We start from the raw sequence: 23,943 nt of genomic DNA, 5'->3' as shown, positions 1-23,943 counted from the left end.
ACCAAGTCTCCCAGAAGTTAACAAATGGCCTTTTTAAATAAACTGACCCCATCAATTATCCCTGCAGGGACATTGACATCTATGGTATCCATTAGTTAGATATGGGAGAGAGAATTTCAAAATAACAGGAGACGTAACGTTAAAGATGACTCTGGGGAAAGACAAAGATGAAAGGTTACAGTCACATTGAACAATGGTGATTTAGTTAATCTCCACAAGTAACCATTGTGTCATGAATATAAAAATGCTGTAGGCGCTATGACTCTTTGAAACACTGGGTTCTCTCAGAGTGTTTCCGCAGAGTTAATAAACCGACTTGTACAATACAAGAGTCTAGGACATTTTAGTAGATGGTGCCGATGTCCAAGCAATCCTAAGAAACAGTGGTAAATTAAAAGAATATTAAGCTTTCTATCGAGAGTTGTCAAATAGGAGCTGAAAAAATCTCATGACCAAGCCATTCAGTGCCCTCCATAATGTTTGGGACAAAGACCCATCATTTATTTATTTGCCTATGCCTTTGAGATTTGTCATAGAAAAAAATCATGTGGTTAAAGTGCACATTGTCAGATTTTAATAAAGGCCATTTTTGTACATTTTGGTTTCACCATGTAGAAATTACAGAAGTGTTTATACATAGGCCCCCCCCCCCCCCCCCCCCATTTCATGGCACCATAATGTTTGGGACACAGCAATATCATGTAAATGAAAGTAGTCATGTAATTCCAGTCCTAATCTTCGCCCCGTAGTCTGGTTCAGTCAAACACCGAATACACGCACTGATAATCAACTCTCTTTATTATCCAACACCAATACGATACCTAATACAAAACCTTGAGTCCGATTCTTGTCTCTACTCGTTTAAGCCCTTCAGCCTCGTGCGAATAGAACAACTCCAGCAGATCAGCACAGTCCCAAAATTAAACAATTTGGGCAAGGCCCCTCCCCCCTTCAGTTCTCTCTTCAGCATATAAAAGGCATGCTCAATTAGGTTCAAATCGGATGATTGACTTGGCCACACAAGAATTTACCATTTTTTAGCTTTGAAAAGTTCCTTTGTTGCTTTAAGGGCCTGTTCCACTGTACGAGGTAATTCAAGAGTTCTCCCGAGTTTCCCCTGATTCGAACTCGGAGAATTACGGTAATAGCCGTTTGTAGGTACTCGGGGCTCTCGTGGACATTTTGAAAAATCTTCACAAGTCTTCACGAGCTTACCGCGTTTCCCGAGTACCTGCCGTTAACATTACGAGCCGCTAAGAGACATCCCGAGCTCCGACGTACCCGCCACGTACATTCTACGTGCTTTCCACGAGTTTGATTTTTTTTTTTTTAAACTCGGGAGAGCTCTTGAATTACCTCGTACAGTGGGACAGGCCCTTTAGCAATATATTTGGGATCATTGTCTTGCTGTAGAATGAACTGCCGGCCAATGAGTTTTGAGGCATTTGTTTGACGAGCAGATAGGATGTGTCTATACACTTCAGAATTCATTATGCTACTACCATCAGCAGTTGTATCATCAATGAAGATAAGTGAGCCAGTACCTTCAGCAGCCATACATGCCCAGGCCATAACACCCCCACCACTGTGTTTCACAGATGAGGTGGTATGCTTTGGATCTTGGGCAGTTCCTTGTCGCCTCCATACTTTGGTCTTGCCATCACTCTGATATAAGTTAAACTTGGTCTCTTCTGTCCACAAGAACTTTTTCCAGAACTGTGGTTGCTCTTATAAGTACTTGGCAAACTATAACCTGGCCGATTTTTATGGATAACCAGTGGTTTGTATCTTGCAGTGTAGCCTCTGTATTTCTGTACATTAAATCTTCTGCGGACAGTGGTCATTGACAAATCCACACCTGACTCCTGAAGAGTGTTTCTGATCTGTCGGACAGGTGTTTGGGGTTTTTTCTTTATTATAGAGAGAATTCTTCTGTCATCAGCTGTGGAGGTCATCCTTGGCCTGCCAGTCCCTTTGCGATTTGTAAGCTCACCTGTGCTCTCTTTCTTCTTAATGATGTTCCAAACAGTTAATTTTGGTAAGCCTAAGGTTTGGCTGATGTCTCTAACAGTTTTATTCTTGTTTCTCAGTCTCATCTTCTTTATCTTTCATTGGCACAATTTGGTCCTCGTGTTGATAAACAGCAATAAAAATTTCCAAGGTTGATGAAAAGACTGGAGGAAAGACTAGAAACATAGAAACATAGAAAATAGGTGCAGGAGGAAGCCATTCGGCCCTTCGAGCCAGCACCGCCATTCATTGTGATCATGGCTGATCGTCCCCTATCAATAACCCGTGCCTGCCTTCTCCCCATATCCCTTGACTCCTCTAGCCCCTAGAGCTCTATCTAGCTCTCTCTTAAATCCATCCAGTGACTTGGCCTCCACTGCCCTCTGTGGCAGGGAATTCCATAAATAGGAATAGAGAGCTCACTAGGTGCTGTGACCTATCTTATACCTGCATTAAGGAGGCAATTAAACACACCTGAGCAATTACAGACACCTGTGAAGCCATGTGTCCCAAACATTATGGTGCCCTGAAATAGGGGGACTATGTATAAACACAGCTGTAATTTCTACATGGTGAAACCAAAATGGATAAAAATGGCCTTTAATAAAATCTGACAATGTGCGCTTTAACCACATGTGATTTTTTTTTTCTATTACTAATCTCAAATTATGGAGTACAGAGGCAAATAAATAAATGACGGGTCTTTGTCCCAAACATTATGGAGGGCACTGTATCTTGTGAGATCATAATTGATTACTGCATGCATTTCTAGTTTGTGAAATGCAACCAAATAACAAGATGTTCATTTGCTATTGTCAATGTTGTATTTACAGTGGGAAAAATACATTATCCACAAGCGAGAAAACACAATGTTATCGTTTCAACTACTTGATAGTGTTTAGAAATATTTAAGCTGAAAACTATTGATCAAAACAGCCAATATTTTAAGACTCAATTCATGGAGAACTTAAATTTAGTATTTTAATTATTAATGATTAAATTGGTTACTAATTCATATAACTACTCTTGCAGGTGCAGAGACTGTTTTGGATATTCAAATAAGGGAGAAACCAGCGATGTTATCAAGTCAACTGAGCAACCTGAACACTGGGCCATGGAGGCCCACAGCACAAGTCTCTCCAGTACAAAATGAAACTGGATTAGCCCATCCAAGTCATGTATCTTCAGCCATTTCCACAGTGCAGATGATGCCAGTGATTTCTTCAAACATTGCCCCCAGCCGAATGCTGAATTCAGTACGCAAGTCAGAAAGAAGTAGCTTTGATATAAAGCCAATAACAGGCATATCTTCTCCAATCCACACAAGTCAAACTGTTGACCTTGGAAGCAAACTTCACGAAGGACCTACCAATAGCATCAAAGTGGAAAAAAAGTTTGGCTCTCTTGGAGCTATGGTTATAGATGTAATGCCAACTTCTCCAGTTCAAGCTTCCCAAAGATCAACAATTGTGTCAGAAAATAATGGGATTTCATCCAATGTGGTCAACTTTGGAATTAGGACTAAAGATGGACCTCCTTCCTCCATGGATAATCCATCCAAAACAACTCCATTATCAGCACTGAGAATGGACACCTGTTCTTCCACTCCTGCACCATGTAACTCTGCATACAACATTTCTCAGTCGCAGATGAAACTTCTGGTCTCTTCCCCCATTCCTACAGAACCATTGTTGGTGGGACAGACTGCCTATAATAGTGTTGTACAAGTGAAAAGCGTCTCACCTGCTGTAATAAGTTCAAGAACAGTTCCTTATTCAGCAAACACCAAAGTTGCCTTTTCAACAATTCAGTGTTCACCTGTAACTTCCATTTCTGGCACTTTCTGCACGAACAACAATAATGCACCTGCCAATAGCCACACCTCGGTGTCCTTCACAAACGTTGCAAGTATGCCAAATTGTCCTATCTCTAGTTCCAGTCCGACCCTCTCCTCTGTGGCTAAAAACAGTTACATTAACAGCAATAATGGTAATGGAGGCTCAGGAATAAATATCCCATTGCAACAGCAACAGCAAACTGGGTGCAACGTGTGTAGTTCATGTGGCTGCAGCGGAAACTGCGGCTCCAATCCTTTGACAATTAACTATGCTAATTACTTCCAAAGCCCATTTTCAGGGCATTCAGTGCTAACTTTTCCAATTTTTCCATTCAATCCTTTATGTAACAATGGTTACATCAGCACCCAATATAATAACAACACTGCTTTCCCCTATCCCATTGTTCCAACCCCTGGCTACAATACTGGAATAACTCCCGATTCCATCATTAGTGGACCATCAAACTTTGTCATGCCTCCCATGCAGAATTTCCTGGGTGGTACAACTGCAGTATATCAGACACAACACATACTAGGAAGCACAAATGGATCTGGATATAAAAAGAATGGACATATTTCATGCTACAACTGTGGGGCTAATGGGCATCGAGCTCAGGACTGCAAACAGCCAGCAATGGATTCCAATCAGCAAGGTAACATATTCAACTTTTAATAGAAATACAGTCAATTGGGCCCCTTCTTTACTTGTCAGAACGACTTCATGCTGAAGTGAATGTAAATATGTACGGTGGAATGAAGGCTTAAAGAAACTCGATTAGTTTACATATTATTAAAAGCATGAGCTACGTGAAGCTTTCAGATATCTGAAACACCATGGTACAAAGCATCTACTGGTGTATTTTATTTAAAGTTTTAACTTACCTTTTAAAGGTGATTACATTTCTATATTGTATATTTTCAGTGTACCTCATGCAATCGTGCAATTAGTTTAATCAAGATATATCAAATTTCAACATCACTCTAAATGAGGAAAATGCATGAAATTCTGTTCTTTACTATCATTGTTAATTCTCCACACACTGTTTAGCTGGAGCAATATATTAGTTATAATTCTCTAAGCAAAACTTTCATTTACAGAGAATTCTAGCATCAAAAACAATAGTTTCATCAAACAGTTTTAAATGGGGTTAATTCCAAGGACAGATGTCTATTACACGCAACATCAAATTTAGGCTGTGGGCCGAGCATCGAAAATGTGTCTAGAATTTATCTTTCGTGACCCGTCTGGGAACTACTTGAAATTTTGCACAGATTTAGATAACATATAATTGCGAAAGAAGTCATAACTCGTCAGTGCCAAAAGTTGCACATTAACTAATTAGAAAATGAGATCGAAAAATTAAGCGCCATCTAGTGTTCAATGCTCATATTACTCCATGGGGAGGCTAATTCCGTGCTGCTGTCTATTTAAACTATATATTATACCATACTAGACTAAATGGGACCCGTTGGGTCCCAGCTTCACACGGGAGGGCTGGTCCCCCAACGCAATATTCCACCTCTGCACCAATTCCAATATTGCTGGCTGGGGGGGGTGCTTTCTGGAGTGCTAGCATGGTGTTGTGGGCCGAAGGGACTGGTTTCCAGAGGGCTAATATGGACATTGTGGGCCAAATAGATTCTTGGGCTGCCAGCTCAGTCACAGACCACAGACCACAGACCACACACACACACACACACACACACACACACACACACACACACACACACACACACACACACACACACACACACACACACACACACACACACACACACACACACACACACACACACACACACACACACACACACACACACACACACACACACTATATGACAGTAAACGTTCTTGAATACTCACACGGCTGAGCGTGGCTTCTCCACTTTTGGGCTTCCGCAGTCAGTGGCACTTCCGCAATCAGCGTGACCTCTGCACTTACCGGAAATTACGCAATCAGTGCCACCTGTCCACTAAGCTGAAGTCATGAAATGAGCGGGACTTTTAAATCAAACACAGTCGGATCTAATAAAGCATTTATTCCTTCCAAACACAGTCGGGCCTAATAAAGCATTGCAGTTTCAAGCACAGGCAGGGCAGCAGGTCAAACAACTCGTGGCATTGTCATTAAGGGCTAACAAATCATTTATTGCAAGTAAATTGCATACACAGTTCAGTTGATTCACAGCTTAGAATGAGAGTCGTGGCCTCTCCCTCGCGATCTTGCAGTGACTGAGTCACGTCCAGGCATCCAGGGTTTTATACTCCTGCCCCCCCGCCCCCCCCCCCGGAAGGGGCGTTACCATCATCATGGTGATTAACAGGCGAGAGGATCTCAAGGTTTTTTAAACACACAACTTTTTTATATTTCATCGATGGGAAAATCCTCAGGACCTGCTAAGCGGAGGAGGACAGTGAGTAAGATGGCCAAAAAATCAGCGATATTTGGTAGCATTTTTTCTAAAATCAATATACAACGCAGACAGGAAGTGGTCAAAATGACACTTTTAATTATATACTCGGCCAAGTGCAGACCCATTGGGTCTGTTCCCCCAACGTGCGGTTGCGATGGGAGGCGGCCTGAGGCGTCTCACACACACACTAACCAACCTCTCACACACGCACGCGCACACACACACACTAACCACCCCCATTAATATATTAATATTATTAATTCACTCCTTTTACCCCATGCCCTGCCCTATCCATTCACACATAGCCCCCAATTCGCAGGCACAGAGAGGGAGACGGAGGCACAGAGAGAGAGAGACTCGGAGGCACAGAGAGGGACACGGAGGCACAGAGAGAGGGACACGGAGGCACAGAGAGAGGGACACGAAGGCACACAGAAAGGGACACGGAGGCACACAGAGAGGGACACTGAGGCACCCACAGAGAGGGATACAGAGGCACACACAGAGAGGGTCACGGAGGCACACAGAGAGGGTCACACAGCGAGGGGCACAGAAAGGGACACAGACGCAGGAGAGCTTCCTGCCTTTTGTAGCTGGGGTTTCCGATTTACGGCGTCTTTTGAGCAGGTGACCCTGCTGGTGCGAGCGGAGCAGGCGATCAAAAGCAGCAGAGGTCCGATCGAGAGAGGGGGGGATAGGGTGGAGTGGGCGGGCGTGATCCTGGGTGAGCCTGCGGGCCGCCAGCGAGGATGGCGAAAAGCAGCAGGGGGACCAGCCGATCTGTGGCTTCCGCCAGCGTGACAAAGCCGGGCCAGTGGGGGGGGAAGTGGAGGAGTGCCGTGCGGCAGCGGCCGTTATCGTAGCGTGGGGCACGCGATGAGAAGGTGGCCAGCGGGAGGCAAAAAAATGGCTGAGTGGGGGGGTGGGGATTTGAAACTGCGATGACAGCATCTGCTTGAATGGAGAGCGGGTGGCGGTGCCGCTAGCGCAAGGGCATTGTGACGTCCGCAGCTGCTGATTTAAAGAAAAGAGTAAGTTTTGTGTAGGATTTTATTAAAAATGTGTACAGAAAAATGACTAAATTTAATGAGGAGTGGATTTGCGAATGTAAAAGTAAAATCGCTAGCGAAATGGTAAAAATCTCGCCGTTTTTGCATCTGGTTTTCGCGGAGTAACGAATCAAAGGCAAAATCAAAGGGAAAATTTCAAAGGCAAAATGACATACACACACACACACGCACAGTTTTAAAAGTATATAGATATGATTATCATATGACGTGAATATGACTGTAATTATATATAATTATCTATTTATCTCTATACTTATAAAGCTCTAATCTTGGATGTGTATTTATTTGTGTGATGTTCGTGTGCGATTCGCATCTTCTCGAAAACACGACGCGCTAACGGTGAAATTTTTACATATTCCGACAGAGATTTACGCTGTGAAATCACCTTATCTGAAAATTTCATGCATTATTTCTCGAGTTATTTATGAAAATGTTCAAAAATTTCAAATAACATAGAAAATAAACTAGCTGTTGACGTCACAATGGGTCTGCTCGCGCGACCTGTACGCACTGTTTTCCACGCGCAGCCGGCTCGCCCACCTGGCTCCTCCGCTCCTTTCCCCCCTTTCCTCCTCTCCCCCCTCCTCCTCCCTCCTTCTTCCCCCTCCTCTCTCCTCTCCTCCCCACCCCTCTCCTCCCCCCCTCCTCTCTCCCCTCTACTCTCTCTCCCCTCTACTCTCTCCCCCCTCCCCTCTCCCCCTTCCCCTCCTCGCCCCCCCCTTCTCCCCCCGCTCCCACCTCCTCTCTCTCCCCCTCCCCCGCTCCCCACTCCCCTTCCACCTCCCTCCTCTCCCCCTCCCCCTCCCCCCCTCCTCTCTCCCCCTCCTCTCTCCCCCCCGTCCTCTCTCCCTCCCCGTCCTCTCTCCCCCCTCCTCTCCCCCTTCTCTCCCCCTCCTCTCTCCCCCTCCTCTCTCCCCCTCCTCTCTCCCCTCCTCTCTCTCTCCCCCTCCTCTCTCCCCCTCCTCTCTCCCCCCTCTCTCATCCCCCTCCCTCTCTCCACCCATCCACTCTCCCACCCATCCAGTCTCCCCCCCTCCCTTCTCTCCCCTCCCTCGCCTCCCCTCCCGCTCTCCCCTGCCTCTCTCCCCCTCCCTCTCTCCCCCCTCCCCTCTACCCCCCTCCCTCTCTCCCCCCTCCCTCTCTCCCCTCTCCCGCTCTCCCCTCCCTCCTCCCCCTCCCTCTCTCCCCCTCCCTCTCTCCCCCCCTCCCTCTCCTCCCCCCTCCCTCCCCCCCCCTCTCTCCCCTCCTCTCCCTCTCGCCCTCCCTCTCCCCCCTCTCCCCCCTCCTCTCTCCCCCCCCCTCCCTCTCTCCCCCCCTCTCTCTCCCCCCTCCTCTCTCTCCCCCCCTCCTCTCCTCTCCCCCCTCCTCTCTCCCCCTCTCTCCCTACTCCTCTCTCCCCCCCTCCTCTCCCCCCCTCCTCTCTCCCCCCTCCTCTCTCCCTCCTCTCCTCTCTCCCCCCTCCTCCCTCTCCCCCCTCTCCCCTTCCCCTCCCCCCTCCTCCCCCTCTCCCCTCTTCCCCTCCCCCTCTCCTCCCCCTCCCCCCTCCTCCCCTCCCCCCTCCCCTCCCCCCCCTCCTCCTCTCTCCCCCTCCCCCCCTCCTCTCTCCCCTCCTCTCCCCCCTCCCTTCCTCTCCTCCCCCCTCCTAGCTCTCCCTCCGCCCTCTTCCTCTCCCCCTCCTCTCTCTCATCTCCCATCACCTCCTTCTCATCCCTCTCTCCCCCTCGCTCTCATCTCCCCTCCTCATCGCTCTCTCTCCCACCATCCCCCCCCGTCCATCCCTCTCCCCCCCCCCCCCGCTCACCCGGCTTCCCGCACGCCCTCACCCCCCTCCCCCCTCTCTCCCCCCCTCCCCCTCCCCTCGCTCCCCTCTCCCCCCTCCCCGTCTCTCTCGCCCCTCCCCCCCCTCCCCTTCCCTCGTCATCCCCCTCGCCCTCTCTCGACCTCCCCCTGCCTCTCTACCCCCGCCTCCCCTCTCCACTCCCGCCGTTCCCCTCTCCCGCCATCCCCGTCTCTTCCGGCCCTCCCCTCTCGCCCCCCATCCCCCTGCGCTTCTCCCCCTCCCCTCTCTCGCTCCCCCCTCCCCTCTCTCCCCCCTCCTCTACCCTCTCTCCCCTCCTCTACCCTCTCTCCCCCTCCCCTCTTCCCCCTCTCTCTGAAGAAGGGTCTTGATCCGAAATGTTGCCTATTTCCTTCGCTCCATAGATGCTGCCTCACCCACTGAGTTTCTCCAGCATTTTTGTGTAGCTCTACATTTGTTATTTATCATTTTTATTTAACAGTTCATATCATAACTTTACAAAGATAAATCAATTGTAAAACAAAATTATCAGCAAGGTTAGCATTACCTTTATTCCTTCGAAACCTTGCTATTGTTTTGATGTAATTAGGAGGCAGTCCGCCAGAGTGTTCGCTGCCTAGCTACCATGAAACAAAGTGCGTGATTGGTCAATTGGCGTCCGACGCAACGTCAAACATGCATTGATTGGGCAATTACTACTCGGAAAATTACTACTCGGAAAACTTAAACGAAAAAGCACCTCGGCCCACAGCTTTTATAATAAACGTATTTAAATTATCTTTCCGCAATAGTTCCTGATCAGCAATTTCCAGAGTGATCAGGATGTTGCACAAGTCTGGGAATTCCAAGTGGATGCCTTTACAGAATCTTTCATTTGCAACACTGCAGGGCTGGATGATCTGGGTATAAAGAAAGTAAAAGAAGCATCTACTTTCTGCCTTACGCAGTTTAAACTGTACTGAAACACAAATGAAGTGTTTTTAAAGTATAGTGACAGTGGTAATGCATCCAGTGGGCTGCAAACTGCAGCAGAATCGGTAGTAAGGAAGGCAAATGCAATGCTAACATTTATTTCAAGAGGACTAGAATCCAAAAACAGGGGTGTAATGCTGAGGCGTTATGAGGCACTGGTCAGACCACATTTGGAGTATTGTGAGCAAATTTGGGCCCCATATCTGAGGAAGGATGTGCTGGTGCTAGAGAGAGTCCAGACAAGGATAACAAGAATGACCCCCGGAATTAGTGCGTTAACATATGATGAACGTTTGACGGCACTGGGCCTCTACTCGCTGGAGTTTAGAAAGATGAGAGGGTACCTCATTTAAACTTACCAAATAGTGAAAGGCCTGGACAGAGTGGATGTGGAGACGATGTTTGCACTAGTGGGAGAGTCTAGGACCGGAAATCATAGCCTCGGAATAAAAGGGTGTTTCTTTAGGAAGAATGGCGCAGCGGTAGAGTTGCTGCCTTACAACGCTTTCAGCGCTGGAGACCCGGGTTCAATCCAGACTACAGGTGCTGTCTATACAGAGTTTGTACGTTCTCCCCATGACTGCATGTTTTCTCCAAGATCTTTGGTTTCCTCCCATACTCCAAAGACGTACAGGTTTGTAGGTTAATTGGCCTGGTATAAATGTAAAAATTGTCCCTAGTGTGTGTGTGTAGGGTAGTGTTAACATGCGGGGATCGCTGGTCGGCACAGACTCGGTGGGCCAAAGGACCTGTTTACGCGCTGTATCTCTAAACTAAACTAAACTAAGATGAGGAAGAATTTCTTTAATCAGGGTGGCGAATCTGTGGAATTCATTGCCCCAGAACGCTGTGGAAGCCAAGACAATGGATATTTTTAAGGCAGACAGATTCTTGATTAGTATGGGTATCAGGGGTTATGGAGAGAATGCAGGAGAATGGGGCTGAGAGGCGAAGATAGTTCAGCCATGATTGAATGGCAGAGGAGACTTGATGGGTCCAATGGCCTAATTCTGCTCCTATCACTCATGAACCTGTGCATTGAGATAATGACTGGTTAATTAGTTCCTTCATGGTGTTGATTAGGAGGGGAGCGCATGGTGATTGAATACTTTCCAGGATGTCAGAAGGAAATTCCCCCTCTCATTGGAAATAGAGATACATTAAATTATGGTCCCGATGTTTGTAAGCGCTATCGTTCCCCACGTATGCACAATTTGACTTGTGACATTGAATCATGGGGATACTTGGAGTAGCTGAAATGGTGTCAAATTTCACACAGTGCAATTCAGGCAATCAATTCAATTCAGTCCATGTCAGTTTGATTCAGTGTCACAAATACTGGAGTCAATTATAAAAGATGTAATAGCCACACATTTGGATAGCAGTAACAGGATCGGTCCGAGTCAACATGGATTTATGAAGGGGAAATCATGCCTGACTAAACTTCTGGAATTTTATGAAGATGTAACTAGGAAAATGGACAAGGGAGAGCCAGTGGATGTAGTGTACCTGGACTTTCAGAAGCATTTGATAAGGTCCCACATAGGAGATTAGTGGGCAAAATTAGGGCACATGGTATTAGGGGTAGAGTGCTGACATAGAATGAAAATTGGTTGGCAGACAGGAAACAAAGAGTAGGGATTAACGGGTCCCTTTCAGAATGGCAGGCAGTGACTAGTGGGGTACCGCAAGGCTCGGTGCTGGGACTGCAGCTATTTACAATATACATCAATGATTTGGATGAAGGGATTCAGTAACATTAGCAAATTTGCAGATGACACAAAGCTGGGTGGCAGTGTGAACTGTGAGGAGGATGCTATGAGAATGCAGGGTGACTTGGACAGGTTGGGGGAGTGGGCAGATGTATGGGAGATGAAGTTTAATGCGGATAAATGTGAGCTTATCCACTTTGGTAGCAAAAACAGGAAGGCAGATTACTATCTAAATGGCGTCAAGTTGGGAAAAGGGGAAGTACAACGGGATCTGGGGGGGTCCTTGTTCATCAGTCTATGAAAGTTATGCCCCTGTCCCACTTAGGAAACCTGAACGGAAACCTCTGGAGACTTTGCGCCCCACCCAAGGTTTCCGTGCAGTTTCCGGAGGTTGCAGGTGGTTGCCGGAGGTTGCAGGTAGGGAGACTGACAAAAACCTCCGGGAACCACGCGGAAACCTTGGATGGGGCGCAAAGTCTCCAGAGGTTTCCGTTCAGGTTTCCTAAGTGGGACAGGGGCATAAAAGCATGCAGGTACAGCAGGCAGTGAAGAAAGCGAATGGCATGTTGGCCTTTATAACAAGAGGAGTCGAATATAGGAGCAAAGAGGTCCTTCTACAGTTGTACAGAGCCCTAGTGAGACCACACCTGGAGTATTGTGTGCAGTTTTAGCCCCCTAATTTGAGGAAGGACATTCTTGCTATTGAGGGAGTGCAACGTAGGTTTACAAGGTTTTAATTCTCGGGATGGCGGGACTGACATATGCTGAGAGAATGGAGTGGCTGGGCTTGTACACTCTGGAGTTTAGAAGGATGAGAGGGCATCTCATTGAAACATATAAGATTGTTAAGGGTTTGGACACGCTAGAGGCAGGAACATGTTCCCGATCTTGGGGGAGTCCAGAACCAGGGGCCACAGTTTAAGAATAAGAAGTAAGCCATTTAGAACGGAGATGAGGAAACACATCCAAGCGGGCGCAGAGCATCAGCAGCGGGCGCAGCGCTGAATTACCATTGCGGAGCCGGGCATCCTTGTCGAGGACCGTCAGTGTTGGAGCTCCGTCCAGCAGGGCCTGCTGACTTTAACACCGTGGAGCTGTGGTCTGTGGAGCTTCTAGCCGTGGGTGCGGTGCTGACTTTAACATCGCGGAGGCCTGGGATCTTTTGCCGAGGATTGCCAGTGTTGGAGCTCCGCCCAGCTCGGCCTGTGGACTTCGGAAGCCACGGTCTCCAGTAAGAAGCGGCCGATTCAGAAACTCCAAACCGCAGAGTGTGTTCCGATCCGTTCCTACGGCGGAGTTTCGATCATCCCGGCGAGAGGGCCTGTACATCGGGCCGTACGTAGCGGCGACTGCGGAAGGTTCTAGACCCGACCACGGGTGAACAAAGAGGAAGATGACTGAACTTTAATGCCTTCCATCACAGTGAGAAACGTTGATTCCAACGTTGTTCTTTTTATTCGTATGGCTGCACGGTAACACAAATTTTACTGTACCAATTGGTGCATGTGGCAATGAATGTCAACTTGAACTTGAGTCTCATTACACTCAATGAGTGACTCAACATGGAGTTGCCAAGATCACAATCACTTTTTCCACAAGATCACAATAACTTAGTGAGGTGAAGGATACTATATTTTAGTTTGTCCATTCTAAATAACAGCTCTTACTCAACCTTTAGATAAAATCGACCAGGATAAAATGGCAAAATATTCAAATATCAAATAATAGTGCTTACTCAACTCTCAGCAGACCAGGAGTAGGTGGAAATGGCAAAAAAAACACGATGTCTTTGCCAGGGGACACTGGAAGAGGAAAATATGTAGTTGGGAGTCTAGAAACAATGCTCCAATTATATATATTCCCGAATCACTGAATCTGGAGATTGTGTACAATGTGTGGTCACTGAAATCCTGCACCTGCTGCAAAAAGAATCAGACCAAGCACCCATGATTGCACAATCCTTTGTTGGGAAGAGAAAGGTCACAATGACCATGAACTTCATTACTGGCTAGATGATTACATTTGGTGGCTGCAATACAATGCAAGTTGTAGCATACATGACAGGGAGGGGATCTCATCTTCTCTTTGGGTAGCCAGCAACAGGGAGTGCAGACACATTACTTGTCTGAATTAGATTAAGAGGTCTAGTTGTGAACCTGCAGTTCAGAGAGACTCCCAGTGTACCTACACAGTAAATTGTCAATAGACAATAGGTGCAGGAGTAGGCCATTCGGCCCTTCGAGCCAGCACCGCCATTCAATGTGATCATGGCTGATCATCCCCAATCAGTACCCCATTCCTGCCTTCTCCCCATATCCCCTGACTCCGCTATCTTTAAGAGCCCTATCTAGCTCTCTCTAGAACTGGCCTCCACCGCCTTCTGAGACAGAGAATTCCACAGACTCACATCTCTCTGTGAGAAAAAGTGTTTCCTCGTCTCCATTCTAAATGGCTTACCTCCTTATTCTTAAACTGTGGCCCCTGGTTCTGGACTCCCCCAACATCGGGAACATGTTTCCTGTCCAAACCTTAACAATCTTATATGTTTCAATAAGATATCCTCTCATCCTAAACTCCAGAGTGTACAACCCCAGCCGCTCCATTCTCTCAGCATATGACAGTCCCGCCATCCCGGGAATTAACCTTGTAAACCTACGTTGCACTCCCTCAATAGTAAGAATGTCCATTCTCAAAATAGGGGACCAAAACTGCACACAATACTCCAGGTGTGGTCCCACTAGGGCCCTGTACAACTGCTCCTATACTCGACTGCTCTTGTTATAAAGGCCAACATGCCATTCGCTTTCTTCACTGCCTGCTGTACCTGCTTGCTTACTTTCATAGACTGATGAACAAGGACCCCCAGATCCCGTTGTACTTCCCCTTTTCCCAACTTGACGCCATTTAGATAGTAATCTGCCTTCCGGTTTTTGATAACAAAGTCCCCACTCCCCGAACCTGTCCAAGTAACTCTGCATTCTCATAGCATCCTCCTGACAGTTCACACTGCCACCCAGCTTTGTGTCATCTACAAATTTGCTAATGTTACTTTGAATCCCTTCATCCAAATCATTGATGTATATTGTAAATAGCTGCGGTCCCAGCACCGAGCCTTGTGGTACCCCACTACTCACTGCCTGCCATTCTGAAAGGGAATCGTTAATCCCTACTCTTAGTTTCCTGTCTGCCAACCAATTTTCTATCCATGTCAGCACTACCCCCAATACCATGTGCCCTCATTTTGCCTGCTAATCTCCTATGTGGGACCTTATCAAATGCTTTCTGAAAGTTCAGGTATACTACATCCACTGGCTCTCCCTTGTCCATTTTCCTAGTTACATCCTCAAAAAATACCAGAAGATTAGTCAAGCATGATTTCCCCTTCGTAAATCCATGCTGACTCGGACCGATCCTGTTTATGCTCTCCAAATGAGCAGCTATTTCATTTTATATAATTGACTCCAGCATCTTCCCAACCACCAATGTCAGACTAACTGGTCTATAATTCCTTGTTTTCTCTCTCCCGCCTTTCTTAAAAAGCGAGTCAAGGGGTGGAAGTTAGTGGAGTGTCTAACACTAAGGAGAAGGTGCTTGCAAAGCTGACAGGTCTGAAGATGGTTGTCACCTGGACCAGATAGACTGCACCCCAGGGTTCTTATAAGAGGTAGCTTTAGAGATTGTGGAGGCATTAGTTGTGATCTTTCGAGAATCACTAGAGTCAGGAGTTGTTCCAGACGATTGGAAAATTGCAAATATTACTCTGCTGTTCAAGAAGGGAGCATAAGCTCAAGAAGCATAAGAGTGCGAACTATAGGCCGGTTAACCTGACTTCAGTGGTTGGTAATTAAAATATTTATAATATTAATATAAAGTCCATTATAAAAGGTGAGGTTTCTGAGTAATTAGAAGCACATGATAAAATAGGCCGAAGTCAGCATGGTTTTGTGAAAGGGAGATCTTGCCTGATGAACCTATTGGAATTATTTGAGGAAGTAAATAGCAGGATAGTCAAAGGAGAGTCAATAGATGCAGTTTACCTGAATTTTCAGGCCTTTGATAAGGTGCCGCAAGTGAGGCTGCTAGAGAAGATGAGAGCCCGTGGTATCAGAGGAAAGATACTAACATTGATAGCTGGATGACAGAAGGCCAATAAAGGTTTTTTTTTGCTGGTTGGCTGCCAGTGACTAGCGGCGTTCCGCAGAGGTCGGTACTGGGGCCGCTACTCTTTACGTTGTATATTAATGATTTGGATGAGAGAACCCACTGAGTTGCTCCAACACTTTTAATCTTTTTCCCTAATTAGCCCATTCTCGTCTCAATGCGAGGAAATCCTATCCCAAAGAATCCTATCCAATATGTACCCTAACACTACCACTAATTTCCTGGATTCCCACTGCTGCCCTTCTTAATCAAAGGAACAACATTGGCTATTCTCCAGTCCTCATAGAGGTGTACAAAATATCTCTTTGAGGTATACATAATATCTTTGAGATGTGATCAAAATCATGAGAAGAATAGATCGGAGTAGGGGAATCGAGATCAAGAGGACATAGGTTTAAGGTGAGGGGAGACAAATTTAATAGGAACCTAAGAGATAACTTTTTCACACAAAGGGTGGTGGGTGTATGGAATGAGCTGCTGGAGGAGGTAGTTGAGGCAGGTACTATTGCAACATTTAAGAAACATTTAAAGCCCTGTCCCACGGTACGAGTTTATTCCAAGAGTTCTCCCGAGTTTGCCCTGATTCGAACTCGGAGATTTAAGGTAATAGCCACTCGTCGGTACTCGGGGCTCTCATGGACATTTTTCATCATGTTGAAAAATCTTCACGAGTCTTCCCGTGCTTACCTGCTGTTAGCGAGTCTTCCCGAGTACCTGCCGTTAGCGCTAAGAGACGTCCCCGAACTCCGACGTACCTGCTACGTTCATTCTCCGTGCTTACCACAAGTTTGATTTTTTTTAAACTCGGGAGAGCTCTTGGAATGAACTCGCACCGTGGGACAGGGCTATTAGACAGGAACATGGATAGGACAGGGTTAGAGAGAGATAGGCCAAATGCAGACAGATGGGACTAGTCTAGATGGGACTAGCATAAATAGCTGGTTGACTGAAGGGACATGTTGGTTGGTGTGGGCAAGTTGGGCTGAAGGTCTTCCACGCTATATGACTCTATCTCTGACTCTATGACTCTGGTACCTTGCCTATGGTTGGAGGAGATACAAAGGTTTGTTAAAGCCCCTGCAATCTCCTCTCTTGCTTATCTCAATAACCTGGAATAGATCCCATCAGGCCCCGAGAATATTTCCACCTTAATGCTCTTCAAGATCCCCACCACCAGTGGCGGACTGGGTCTAAAAATATTGGTTGCCAGGAGACAACGGGGGCCCACCCACAACTACAATGCTATCATTTAACAGGGGCCCACTTGCCATCACTTGCTATCACTTCATCAGGGGCCCACTTACCATCGGGCAAGCTGACACCCTGGCCAGTCCGCCACTGACCACCACAACCTCATTCTTGATCTCAAACTGCCTAACATATTAGTCTTCCCTGCACTGATTTCACTGTCCTCCGTGGCTTTCTCCTTTGATACAAATTTATGTTTAAATTTAAAGTAAAAATATATTATCTGTATGTGGCCTACTTCTGAGCTAGATATAGCTCTTAGGGCTAACAGAATCAAGGGATATGGGGGAAAAGCAGGAACGGGTACCGATTTTGGATGATGAATCAGCCATGATCATATTGAATGTTGAATGGCCAACTCCTGCACCTATTTTCTATGTTTCTGTGTTTTCTATTTCACTTTTCAAAATGCATCACCTCACACTAAATTCATTTGCCTTGCTCCACCCAATTTTCCATCTGATCCATATCTTGCTATTCACAACAATACCATCTTTCATGTCATCTACAAATTTACCAATCATTCATCTCACATTCACATCCAAGTCATGAATCTCAAACAGTAAATGCGCCAACACTAATCCCTTTTGTACAATACAGAGATTTCAATTTATGAAAAATCTATTAAACTGAATCCCTGCCTGCTTAAATATGAAAAACCACATTATATAATTGTTTCCCTTGTCTGGCAAATTTTATTCCTGAACCAGCATTGCTAAAGTTCATTGAATTCTCCCAATTTGGCTAGCCCGTGCTGTCTCCTCCCCTTCCTTAACCCTCTAGCTGTCTCCTCCCACCCTCCCATCCGCCCGCCCTCGGGCTCCTCCTCCTCCTCCCCTTTTCCTTCTTTCTTTCCCCACCCCCCATCAGTCTGAAGAAGGGTTTCGGCCCGAAACGTCGCCTATTTCCTTCGCTCCATAGATGCTGCTGCACCCGCTGAGTTTCCCCAGCAATTGTGTGTACCTTTGCTAAAGTTCAATGTCTGCCTTTTTTGGGAACATGTATATTGACACGTACAGTTCAAACATTTATTTGGCTATTATTCTGGGTGGGAGCAGAGATCTAATAGGAGTTGTTTGATGGAGACAAGATTTACAATTTTTCAGAATGGACCAGGTTTTAATAATTTTATACAGCAATAATTGATATTACTGGCTTATTATTGTCATATGCACTGTGATTATTTTATTCAAGAGAGAGTTAGATAGAGCTCTTAGGGCTAACATAATATGGGTAGAAAGCAGGAACGGGGTACTGATTTTGGATGATCAGCAATGATCATATTGAATGGCAGCGCTGGCTCGAAGGGCCGATTGGCCTACACCTGCACCTATTGTCTGTTTCTATGAGATGCAGGGAAAAGCTTTTGTTCAGAGAAGTCAACTTTATTTGTCACGTACACATACAAGATGTGCAGTGAAATGAAAGTGGCAATGCCTGCGGATTGTGCAAAAACAACAAAACAGAACATAACAGAACCAGTATTTACATTTTAGAAAAATAAAAAGACACAGCACAACAGTAAATTAGTCCCTGGTGAGATAAGAGTTTACAGTCCTGGTGGCCTGTGGGAAGAAACTCAGTCTCATCCTCTTTGTTTTCGCGGAGGCGCTTGCCTGACCGTGGCAGCTGAAACAGTCCGTATCTGGGGTGGTAGGGGTCCTTCATTATCTTGCTGGCTCAAGATCTGCACCTCCTGGTGTATAGGTCATGCAGGAGGGGTGAGTGTAGTTCCCATAGTGTGTTTGGCCGAATGCACTACTCTCTGCAGAGCCTTTCTATCCTGGGCAGAGCTGTTCCCAAACCAGATTGTGATGTCAAATCAATTCAAATAATACTGCATATGAATGCAATCAAACCATACACAAGTACAACAGGTAGAACAAAGAGAAAAATACAAGAGTGCAGAACATAGTTTTTTAAGCATTGTCGCATTAGTTCTAGAGAAAAAGTCCAATGTCTGCAATGAGGTAGGTCAGAAGATTGAGACTACTCCTTAGCTTGTGGGAGGACTATTCAGAAGTATGATTAGTAAAGGATGATTGCATTTCCCCTCTCAACAAATGAAGATTACTCACCTCGTTATATTTAATTTTGAAATGTGATTTATGCATCCAATAAATATGGTAATGTATGTATGTAAAAGTAGAAATGAGCTGAATAGCACATTGATTATTATGATTGCCAAGCTGTTGTTTTAGATATTCAAAATCCAAATATTTGAATTTTGCCTTAGTTGTTTCGGAAAATAAATTCATAATATGTTTTAATCTGTATTATTTTAAATTATCTTTCAGGTACTTTTAGACTGAAGTATGCACCTCCATCTGAAAGTATGGATTCAGCAGACTAATAGTCGGAAATGCACATTGATATGAATCACAGTGTGCCATTGAGTAAAATAATAGCAGGTACAAGGGAAGATTCAAAGATGTTCAATGGATATCTTGTCCTGCAAAATTAATTTCCTGCTTTTTTTTAAATCCAAAGGTGCTTTTTAAAAATATCTTATATGTGGGTATAAACTACACTGTGCATGCACTAGCTGTAAATATAAGTATGATGGAATTTTAAAAAGTAATGACAAATGGGAATCAGTGTGTTTAGCAAATATTGTGCACTGATATTGCACAAGGAAAGTTAACTGTTACATAACTATGGCTGTTTCTAGGAACTAACACCTAACAGAGAAATCTTCGAGAGCACCAATTTTTCTTTTGATAGCCAATACTGTACAGCTTCATAGGAATATGAAAAATAAAGCTGTGTTGGCTATTGGAGATGGGTTGAGGGAGCGGGGGGGGGGGGGGGGGGGGGGGGGGGTGCGATGAGTGACGAGAAAAGCAAAGAACTCTGTTTCAAATTATTCATAGTTATATTTACAATGCAATAATGATGGAGCATGGCAGTCAGCAAAACATTCTCATCTGATCATCGAGAGAGAAGAAATTTGGAAGAAGAATGCTGAAAGCACAGAAGAACTCTTCAGTCTCCTGGAAGTTGCCGAACATAAATGTGACAGGGTTGGAAACGTATCTGTTTTTGTAAGGTTCTTCAACTTGTATATTTTTAATAGAGAGACCTTTACATGTAAAATGATACAAAAATATTTTTTGTAAAATTAGTTGTTTTGTAGAATTATGGTGTCAAGTTCTCCTGAATCAATTTGTCATGTTTACAAGTGTTTGTACCTGTGTGTGTGTGCGTGCGTGCGTGTGTGCGTGCGAGAGGCATGCATGCGTGCAGCATGTATGTTAGTCAGTCACAACTGATGTAGAAGAATCTTTACATATGTTAGCATTATGAGTATATTGAATTGGTTTTGCAATTTATAGTTTTAATGAACTTACATAACACACTAAATCAGCAAAATCAGTTGACTCTTTTGTATGAGAAGGTACCTGTCATTTTGTCATCATCTGGTATACAAGAGTTGGTGTTTTGCTATCACCCATACAAAGGAAATGTTGGTCCATTCAGATAAAAGTTCCAAAAATGTTGCTTCAATCAGAAATAAGTCCAAGTGCTTTTCCATCCCAGATTTGTAAATACAGATCTGTATGAGCTGGAAGCAGAAGATGTTATTTACAGTGGCTCATTCTCTTATCTCTACGCAAATGAGAAGCTCTCCACAGAGTTGAACATACACTGCAGTACTGCATGTGATTAAATACATTTTGAAAAAACAGCATGTTAAGATGTTTGATGCAACAAATAGTATTTATGCTTTATAGGGAGAACTTGGAGATTTAACATTTGAAGCTATATTTGTTCCTATGTATTATTATATTGCTCAACCCATAAGAAGTCAATATAGGAATAAAGTTAGAATTATTGATTTGCACCGTTATTACTTTCCTTAAATAACTTGAAATCAAGAGTTAGTTTCTAAATAAATATGATTACAGTATTATGGGTTTGCATTCTACAATATAATGTTTGTGATCGAATAGTTCTGGGTAAGTTTATTGGTGCACCCATCACTTTTTACTAGAGATAGCAAGAGCATTATTTGAAAGCTAATGCACTGGAAGTGACTTTTAAGTAAAAACTCTACTCATTATCAACAGTCCTAATTATTGGTTAATAAAATTTTATTTTGGTCATTTCTGTGATTCCAAGGCTTAGTAAATCATTTTCAAGTGTGAACCTTCATATTAAATGATTCCAGTATAACACTTCTGAAGTCAGAACATAATTTCACAGGATAATTATAGTTCTAACAATATGTAACTTGATATTTCAAAATTCCCTTGAATTTATTACCATCTGTAACAATCCTTCCATCAAGTGTTTTTAAAGACCAAAGTTGTATATCTCTCAAACGCTTTGGATATTCCATATTAAAAATCAAATGATTTGATTCGACCAACAACTCTTTGAACCCTGATATTTGGAAACATTTTATTGACTGAAGATCCTTTCTACCACCAATCTTTTTATTGAAATAGCACACTGGAAAATGTATGATTGTACATCATAATGTTATACTTCAGTGATGCTAGGTACAGCTTCCCATTTATAATGTTTAACATTTAGAACATTTCCACTGTATATCAGTATTAGGCCATCTGTGATAACCAGATATTATAGCATAGTAGTAATGAATGATCAAGACACCCATATCAATGGAAAACAAATTGTAATTTGTAGGACCATTGTAAAAATATGTGAATATTATCCACCTATAAAATTGAAATAAGAGCGTACCTAAACAAGTTTTGCACTGGCCTTAAACAATGGACAATATAGGTTGATGTGAATCTGATACAATTCTCATAAAGTAATGATAGACATTGATGAACAAAGTTTGTAACCACCATTTACACAATTAAGAATGAATGATATTAAATACAGGTATCTGCAGACATGAAATATTTGGTCTAATCATGTGAGTTTATGTAAACTTTTATGAAGTAAGAACGTTTAATTCTTTCCTCACTGAATTATTTTTGTCATTTGGGAATATCCAGTGAGAATAATGTTTATTCATTTCTGAAGGGTTGAGCAACACAATTAGAAATGTTATTGGTATCAGAGACATCAGCATCAACGGAAAAAAGGAAGTTGCTTCAGGATTAAGCCCAGATGAGAAATTAATTTGTGTTATCTCTCGATGTTTTTACACATAATGAACAAAGATTTATTAGCATAGTTCCAATCTACAGGAAAATTCATCAACAGGGCAGAGTTGTAAATTACATTGGAAATGATTCTCCAGAGCTGGAGATAGATTTTTTTTAATCTATTTTCAATGTGATGGCATTATAGGTCATTTGTTGGGTTCATTTGTCACACCATGAAATACCACCATTATGAACAAGCACAAGTTGCAAGCTAGTCATATTTCTGCTTTACTTATCACAAAACACAATAGAATCAAAAGCACTGAACAGACGTTGTCCTTTGATTATTAATTGAAAGTGAGAGTGATATTTCCTCTTGGTCATTGCTGTCCACATATGCATCCTCCCTCCTTTCCGCAATAACCTACCTGACCTCCCGGTGGCTCAGCACTTCAACTCCCCCTCCCATTCCCAATCCGACCTCTCTGTCCTGGGTCTCCTCCATTGCCAGAGTGAGCAACAGCGGAAATTGGAGGAACAGCACCTCATATTCCGTCTGGGGTCCTTGCGTCCCCTTGGCATCAACATTGAATTCTCCCAATTTGGCTAGCCCGTGCTGTCCCCTCCCCCCCTCCCCTTCCTTCACCCTCTAGCTGTCTCCTCCCATCCGCCCGCCCTCGGGCTCCTCCTCCTCCTCCCTTTGTCCTTCTTTCTTTCCCCACCCCCTATCAGTCTGAAGAAGGGTTTCGGCCCGAAACGTCGCCTATTTCCTTCGCTCCATAGATGCTGCTGCACCCGCTGAGTTCCTCCAGCAATTTTGTGTACCTGCCTCCTTTCTTGTCTCTGTTTCTCTCTGTCCCCTCTCGAGCTGAGAAAAAGATAACTTTTCATACTCCCATAATTAAAAGCCATAATGATCATAGGAAACTTAGTTTCATTCCCAGTCTCTGCTGAATGAACAATTTAAGTCATTGGTGTCAAGATGTTTTTAGGAATGGATGGGAAATCTGATATGCCAGGTTCAGTCTTCACCTCTGATTTCTATTTTATGGTTCCTGCTGGTAGGAGTTTGGATGCATAATGAGAATGGTATTATATCTTCTATCTGGTATATCTAATACCATAATGGTATTCTATCTGTATAGCTCCCACGGTATACTTACCTGTGAGGATTCATCACTTGACTAAAAGCTCGAACTCTATTCCTACAAGACTTGCACTCTGAAATTTGTCCTCAAATTAAAGACAATGATGCAGAATTTCAGAAAATAGTTCAATATGTAGATGCTACATGTGCGAGTTTAATGTTACGAAAAGAGGACGTCTTTTCCCCCTCGGTGCATCTGGAGAGATGAGAGAAAACAGGAGATGTTTAGGGAAAATGTATCGCTTACGTACAAGTAGATTCTCAAGTTCGAATTGCAAATTCTTCAAAAAAGGAAAGGATCCTGAAAAATGAATGTATTTTTTGTCTTTTGCAATCTTTGACAGTCTCCTTGTCATGTCTGATCACTTCCGGCCTTTCGCTGCTGATTAAGTCCCCATCCTTATCCGAGTTGTGTTTTATTTCTTTGTCGTACTTTCTTTGGTTCAATATCTTTTTTTGAAGAATTGTTCTTTTATTTCATGAAATTTAGAGAGCGATTTGGAGAAT

General features: G+C 44.2%; 1 protein-coding gene across 1 annotated transcript in view; it reads left to right on the top strand.

Moving 5' to 3' along the window:
• Nucleotides 1–21,595, top strand: part of zcchc14 (zinc finger CCHC-type containing 14) — a 134,858-nt gene extending 113,263 nt beyond the window's left edge. The window contains exons 12-13 of the mRNA XM_033035633.1: nucleotides 3,043–4,500; nucleotides 19,521–21,595. Coding sequence (XP_032891524.1) covers nucleotides 3,043–4,500; nucleotides 19,521–19,576 — 1,514 coding nt within the window. The 3' untranslated portion in view covers nucleotides 19,577–21,595. The remainder of the gene's footprint in view (nucleotides 1–3,042; nucleotides 4,501–19,520) is intronic.
• Nucleotides 21,596–23,943: the final 2,348 nt, after the last annotated feature.

The sequence above is a fragment of the Amblyraja radiata genome, chromosome 17 (genome assembly GCF_010909765.2).
Source record: "Amblyraja radiata isolate CabotCenter1 chromosome 17, sAmbRad1.1.pri, whole genome shotgun sequence".
In the NCBI taxonomy this organism is placed as follows: Eukaryota; Metazoa; Chordata; class Chondrichthyes; order Rajiformes; family Rajidae; genus Amblyraja; species Amblyraja radiata.
The sequence above is the reverse complement of the archived record's forward strand: the minus strand, read 5'-3'. Positions and strand labels throughout refer to the sequence as shown.